We start from the raw sequence: 7,681 nt of genomic DNA, 5'->3' as shown, positions 1-7,681 counted from the left end.
GTAGCCCTTTAGAAGGTTAGCACGCATTCTTTTTCCCTGCAGTCGTGCACTAGGCAGGCTCAGGGATGCAATCAGTAAATTCAAAACGACATTCATGGTGAAATACGTTGTTGAAAACCCACCCCATAAGGTACCCCCTGGCCTTGTCCAGCCTTCCTCCGGCATCTTTCGCACAGCAAACCACCTCGATACTGCAGCGCCCTTTGCGCAGGGTGCCCGTCAGGCATCGCCGCCCCCCCGGCAGCGCGCGGCAGCCTCGGGAGACAGAAGGGCGCTCGCCCGCTCGTGCGAGGGCTCGCGGCTCGCACCCTCCGGCTGTGCCAGGCCCCTCGCCCGACCCCCGAGGGCTACAGCCCGACCCCCGAGGCGAAGACCCCTTCCCCTGGGCACGCAGGCAGATTTCAGCCCCTCGCCGCCCCTCCGGGAGCGGGGAGTTCGGCGGGCAGTGCCGCAGCCGGGCCCGTGGCGCCTCCACCGCCCCTGCGCGCCCGGCGGGGCCGTTTGCCCGAGGTCGTTGCCTGGCGACGCCGACGCGTTACCGCCGCGGCCTGAGCGGAGCATGGCGGAGGCCGCCGGGCCGCCGCTTCCCGCCTCGGTCCCGCAGCCCCTGCCGGCCGCTTTCTTCGGGGCCGTGGCGCCAGGCAACCCGGTGGTGGACAGCTTCGAAGCCGAGCTGCGGGACGTCCTGGGCTTCCTGCGGCGGCTGGGAGGCGCGGGGGAGGCCAAGCCGCGGCGCCACGACATGCACCGCCGCGGGTAGGGGCTGCGCTGCCGCCCTCCTGTCGTCCCCGCGTCGCCACCCGCTCCGGGAGCCACTTGCCGTTCCCGCCTGCCCCTTGCCTCAACCCCCCCCCCCCCCCCTCGACCGCTCCCCGCACTCTTTGCTCGCCTCCTCCTGCCCCTTCCCCGCGGCGCCTCACCCCGGCGCCCGGCCCGGCCCCCGGGCACCGCCGCCCCCCTCTCCTCACCCCTTCGTTCCTTCCGGGCTCACTCCTCACCCCACGGGCCGGGGAGCCCCTTCCCTCCCGCTGCCCCGACCTGGGAGCTAGCCAGGAGCTTGTTCACCTGGGTCAGCATTTCCAGCAGTGTGCCAGAACACTGGAAAACTGCTCGCGTTATTATTTTTTTTTAATCGAAAACCCTCAGAAATCTGAACACCTCCTTTTTCAGCACTTCCTAGAAGTTAATGCTCTAGGGGAAAAGCACGAGGTGGTGTGGAAGTTGGCAGCACCACTGCTGACTGTATCAAAGCTGCCTGAGCTTTCTGGTAGGAAAATCCCTTCACAGTGCTGGAGCAACTGGCAGCCTGCCAGTGGTGTGAGGGTGAATACTTGTGGGCACTTACACGCCTTCAAAAGATGCGCTCGCAGTGGGGCCACATGAGGATAACGCGACACAGCTCTTTTTGTGCATATGTCTGTGTCTACATTGGTATATTTTTATACGCACAGATGCGGGCAGAGCATATGGCAAGTGTAATGGTGCATATTTGTTTGCTCGCTTACATGCATATCTGTGGGTATGCATAAATCTATATTTTGTAATGCAGTTAAGATAGAGCAACTGGAGTCAGTGTATGATTCATAGTGCATGCACATGTCTTTTATAGACTGTGCATTTCTCATGTAGTTCTTCCTGCTGCATTTAGGTACATTATGAGATAAAAGTTCAACTGCTTCTTTTAAGGTAAAAGGTTGATTTTATGTAGTTGTTATCTGAGCAGAGTTCTATTCTAAATATACAATTCTAACAGAAAAATTGAAAGTTTCCCAGGTAATCAAAAGTTCATTCAAAAAACAGCACAGGAGTTAGATTATAGAGTGGTTAGCTTATCACTTAGGTGCAGCTTCTACCCGTAAGTATTTCACTTGGTACTTTAGTCCACAAACAACTCTCCTCTAAAGGAGCTGTATATGTTTTCAGGATGTTCTCAGATTCTGCAGCCTGGCACTTGTCTACGCTGGAGATCTTTCCTTTTCTAAGCTATCTAGATTTCCAATTTGTTTATGTTGCATGTTCATCATCAGATCTAGGCCTAGATCTATCATGCAGGCATCAGTCTCCAGACTTTTGCCTCTAGTGTTTTGAATCTCAGTGTATTGGCTTTTTATATTGCTTCAGCAGCTGATTTCAGTGCTTTGCTGTTTTTAAGACTTTCTGTAGCTTCAGACCTTTTTTTTTGTTGTTGTTGTTTTAGCTGATCTGTATTCTTATTTTGAAAGTTATTCCCTCTAGGCCCCGTAGAAGAGGGAACACCACTCAGCTGCTTCCGACACCACCAAAACACCTGATAATGAACACATTCATTGTATCTTCTGGTTGCGAGTTGGGCATGCTGAATCTGATCTGATTGCAATGTCATGCCAAGCTATCAGTTTTTGTGAAGTGTCTCCAAGTCTTTCTTTACTTTACCCTCTGGAATTTTTTGACCTGAGTAGTCTCTGTCTTACTCAGACTGATATTTTGTAGATGTGACCTATGTCCACACATAACTCAGTTGGCATAAGAGTATTTTCTCATCCAAAGAATTCTGCAGCGTTCATCATGGAAAGGAGAACTAATGCTATCTGAGTTTTGATCCCAGAAGTTACTGGTAGTGATGATACGTACAGAAATTCCAGGGCATTGAGTATGTTGAGTAACATGAAGCTCCCAGTAGCTCTGCATCTTCTGGCATTATTCATTTGTATAGGGGCAGTACAGAGACAGAAGACTGGAATTCTGATTCTTAGTATATATTCAGGCAGCTAGCAAAGTTATGAGTATTTATTTATGATTGTGAAATTTCAGAGCTGTTTCTTTTCTCTCTTGGCTCATTGATAACTCAAAATTGGAGCATGTGCTACTTGCAGAACCAGCCTTAGTCTAGTTGTGCCTAAGAATTTCTGAAGGTAATGGTTATTACAGATGCTTTCCTAAATGCTCTAAAGACTTGTTGCTGTGCCATTTATCAAACTACTTTTCCTGACATGGGTTGAGATTAAAGTGTTCTTGCTATTCAACAAGCAAGAAACCCAGCTTCCACATGGCAAGTATGTTCAGTTTAGAAAAGTAAAATTGTCAGGTTAATTTCTCCAATGCTGCCAGCCCTTGGTGTTGATAAGTCAACAGTAAGGCTGTGATTTAGGCACTTAGAACACACCTAGAACACTAGAAATTAGAAACAAAAATTACTGAGGACTTGCCCTGTACTGGAATCATGAATCTTTTCAATCAAAAGAAGTAGCAATCAAAACCATTTTTTTCCTCACCTAAATGAGAATTTGTTTTACCCATTTCTCTTGGCAGTGGGGCTATCCAAGGATTATCTTGAACTATTGATTTTATCTTGTGTTATGTGGTGTAGCCACCCTTATTTAACAAGGCATCTTTTCATCAGTGTGAGAGAATCCTTTACTACCTGTAGTAAAGACTTTTGGCCCAGAAGTGTAGTCATGTGGGCCTTACCCTGTGCACACTATTATGGGGTTAACCTTAGGGATTTATTTTTTTTTTTTAATTCATAGAATGATTGGAAATAAATAAACTTAATCTCTGAGCTTCAACAGCCCAGTATTTTTTAAAGAAACCACTTGCTTAACTTGTTATTCAGGTGTCCTATAGCCTGTTTAAAGCAAAGGCTGATGAGCTGTTTGGGAAGTGCCTCACTCTCCTGCTTTGTCTGTATCAAAGAAACATTCCTGTGTCATGAATTCATTAGTAGTTAGTCAGGGCATTGTAGCAGGTACAATTTACCTTGATCTTCCCATCGAAGCTGAAAGTCGAGTCAGATTTGTCACTATGTTACTAAACTAGTTTATTACAGACTTGTTACTTGTTTAGTATATCAAAGAAGCTCATGTGTTAATATGAGCATTCAAAACAAAAGGTGAAGATGACCTTCACTAGGGACTTTTCAGTTGATCCATCTTAAAGAAGTTTATTAGTCTCACCTTCCAGAGCTTTATTCACAGTCATTCTTACTATCAGTTACTTTACAGCCTTACAACCTGATTAATGACCTCCTTCTTCTTCTTTCTATTCTTCTTCTTCTTCTAATTCTTCTTCTTCTTCTAATTCTTCTTCTAATTCTTCTTCCTATTCTTCTTCTTCTTTGTCTTTCTTCCTTTTCTTTCTCTCTCCCCTCCCAGTAGTATCCATCAAAACTATTTGACTCTGGAAGTCTTATCCTAAGTTTCTTCCTTTGATAGGCCAGGGGAACTCTGCTCATATACCTGACAGATTCCTTCACTTTGGAGCCTCTTAGCAGATTTATCCCTACTAACTGTAGAGGGATACTTCTCTCCATGTAAGAAGTCAGTAGCCACGCAGGCTGTTAATTGTTTACGTATTATGGACCATTCTTATACTTATGGAGGAACTCATTCCCCGTTTGGAAGGTGCTCTTCATTAGGTGGGGCTATAGTTTCCTTTAAAAAACCCATGCCTTAGAACGTTTACTCAGATTGCTGCTTTTTGTAAGCTAGTTTGTGCTGTTGGTGCATTTTTCCTTTGGGACACGCCTCTAGAATGTCCTCCTTATTTCTTTGCTGCTTACTTTCAAAAACAGAATTGCGCTGAGATGATACTTTAAGAAAGAAAACGATTATTTGTTGTAATTCTGTGGTATAAAGGTCATTTTGACAGGTTTCTCATACAGCCATCTGTTTCACCTTGAAATGTGAAGGTGTCTTGCAGCTTTCTGTGCGGAAAAAATGATGTTACTTACTGTGACTTTTTTATTTGGAGTCTTGTTATAAGCTGAAATGAAGAGCTGTCTGGGAGACCATGGGAATGGATTCCAAGTTCCTGAATGTCAGAAAACAGTTTAAGAAAGTGTCTTGCATTCTAGTCTACCATCACTGTCTTAAAAGACAGTGTTCCAGCTACCTCATACCAGTAAGCATCAGGTTTACATGTGAGAATTCAGCCAGAAGGTTATTTTCAAACATTATTTCCATTCTCTTCAGTTGTTTTCCTTCCTTGTAAATTGCTGCCTATGAATAATTAAGCTGTGGTGGTTTCACAAGGCACTCTTTGCTGAGGTTTCTGTACAAGTGATTTGTTAAGAGATACCTGGCACTGTGAACACAATCAATACTCTTAATAGTTTGGTAACAGGTTTCTTTTCTGAAAAATCCCTGTGATTATAAGTCTGTCTGTCTGATCAATTGTTGTTTTCTAGTTTGAACATAGCTTTCTTAAGGAAGTCTAGGGTGGGAAGGTTGTACACATGAAGGCACTAGCCCATCAAACAGCAGTCAGTAGGGACTATAAACCTGGCATGATATAGTCAGTTCTGCTGTAGAGGAAGCAAGCTGCTTAGAGCCAGTTACTGTTTATGGGAGGCTTGCTGGTTCAGCCAAATAAGTAATTTGTTACTCAAAATCATCCTTGATGACAACTGTGGCTAAAATAACAGGCAGATGCAAGAGAAGAGCATTGCAATGATTGCCAGAAAACCTATTTTAATAAATGTGTCATCTGCTTCTCTCTGAATCCTACCCTTTATGATCTAAAATTTCTGAACATTTCATACCAAATGCAGTTTATGCTAGAAGTTTTCTAATGACTTTCTTCTTTTGTGATTCATGGTATAGCTCTACATACCATGAGCTCTATAGCTCCATATACCATAACTCTGTGGTTTGTTCCATGGCTACCAGTTCCCAAGTTTGCTGCTACCTGACATGCAATGTTATTTTGGGATCTTTTTTTCCTGCTCTTCGCATCTGTAGTTTCCAGCCCAATAATTGCTGTGAGCTGTAATTCACTGAGTTTCTTTAAATTATCAAATTGTTTCTTCAAACAGAACCTCTCAAATACTAGCTGAAAGGTGGGACAGATTTTCCACCTGTGACCATGTTTGAACAACGCAAGGGGATTAATATGAAGACATCTTAGTAAGAATTTACACAGGAGAAAATTAATTCCATTTTAAATGTGTGATAAAAACTGGTGACAGAAATGAAACCCAGAAATGTCCTTGGCTGCTTGTTAAAACTAGTTTTAATGATCACTTGTTTTGAAATACGTAGAGGTTCAAATAGATTTGGAAGAAAGGAGTTTTCACAATTAGAAGTTTTCTTTATTTGTTTACTTGTTATGACAGGTCTACTGTCAGTTTAATCTGAAACCTTTTCTCCTGTATCTTTTTTAGAGCAAATACTTTGTTTAATATCTGGATCAAATATAAGCCTCGACTGCCAGAGTGGTATTACAATGAAAAACTTCTGAAAGTTGGTGATTCCCTTGTTCAGATCAAAGTAAGTCATATGAAAACAGAAAAGGCTCAGTCACAGTCTGTTTCATTATGTTTCTATGCTGCTTTAATTTTTAATATTTTACTGTAAACTTTAGAAACTAGCAAAAACTTTTACAAAGTAATTCCAGTGAGAGTTGTTGGTTTGTGTCTCTTGCTTATTATTGTAAAGTTGCCCTGATTTTTTCATATTTACTATATCTGTATTTTCTATGCACCCATTGCCTTTTTGAATACCCCAAAATATTTCTTTAATATTTGTTTGATATGTCAACACAGTAGAGTACAGTATCTGACTACACCTGTAGATGCTGCTTAAACACAAATAACAATGATAGAGCAGTGCTGGTTTGTTCCACTGAAATGTCAACTCAGTGCTCAGTTAACCAAATGTGAATGTAAAGAATTGTCAGGAGAGGAACAGAGAACAAAACTGGGAGTGCAATTACACATTATACAACTATATCTATCAACAATGGTCCTGCATCTTGAATTCTGTGTGCAGTTTTGGTCTCCTCAGAAAGGGTAAATTGCAACTAAAAGAGATTCAGGAGCTAGATTGTTGAAGACTTTGAGAGTATTTGAGGTATGTTACACTACGTGACTCTCTTTTTATACTCTTACCTGATCATCTGTTACTGGCTACTGTTGGAGATGGGATACTGGGCTAGTAACTATTGGTCTGACTCTGTAAGGCTGGTCTTATGTTATATTCTTATATAATATTTGTCCTTTATGTCTGCTGGGAAAGAAGCCCTCAAATGTGTGCCACTTACCACTTCAGTGATATTTGTGTCAGAAGATCATGTTCTAAAAACTGGAGTTTTCAAGGATAATTACTAAACAACACTCAGAAGCAGCTCAGAGATGTAGAGTTGAAATCTAGTTGCAAGTCATTCTTTTTAGGATTGAAGAAGTATGTGTGGTCCTGAGTGATACAGTTATGAAGCAGAAATACTGAAGCGTTACAGAATTATAGGTTAATTTATTTTAAAGGTCCAGCACTTGAAAAGTTGCTTGGGGGAATACACCTAAAGTTTGTAGACAATTAGCATAATCTAGAGTAAGGGACAGCTCCTAAATAGATGCTATCTGCTTAATGTGATTTTATGTTTGTAATGATCCATCCCTGGATTTTTCTACTTTTTGCCATAAACATATTGGAAGATATTTATTTTGTCAATAATACTTTCCTAGCTTAAAACCTTTTTCCCAGTAAAGAAGAAAGCATAATTGGAAATCTGTCAATACAGTTTGAGGGGCTGTCTTTTGGAGGAACATACCCAGTGAAACTTCTTCTGCTATTATGTCCTTCATTTATGGAATCCAGCAAGGATAAATGCCATTTATGGAAAGCACATATATATGTGGCTACTAGGGGAGCTTTTCGGCAGACTATGGCAAAGGTATGAGTATCATGCAGATGTTATGAAGTGTTAT

At 42.5% G+C, this 7,681-nt stretch overlaps 1 protein-coding gene across 1 annotated transcript in view; it reads left to right on the top strand.

Annotated features, from left to right (window-relative positions):
• The first annotated feature begins 544 nt into the window (after nucleotides 1-544).
• CFAP54 (cilia and flagella associated protein 54) overlaps nucleotides 545-7,681 on the top strand; it is a 117,393-nt gene continuing 110,256 nt past the window's right edge. Inside the window, exons 1-2 of the mRNA XM_056341897.1 lie at nucleotides 545-756; nucleotides 6,140-6,245. Coding sequence (XP_056197872.1) covers nucleotides 560-756; nucleotides 6,140-6,245 — 303 coding nt within the window. The 5' untranslated portion in view covers nucleotides 545-559. The remainder of the gene's footprint in view (nucleotides 757-6,139; nucleotides 6,246-7,681) is intronic.

This window comes from Falco biarmicus, chromosome 5, assembly GCF_023638135.1.
Source record: "Falco biarmicus isolate bFalBia1 chromosome 5, bFalBia1.pri, whole genome shotgun sequence".
Taxonomy (NCBI): Eukaryota; Metazoa; Chordata; class Aves; order Falconiformes; family Falconidae; genus Falco; species Falco biarmicus.
The sequence above is the reverse complement of the archived record's forward strand: the minus strand, read 5'-3'. Positions and strand labels throughout refer to the sequence as shown.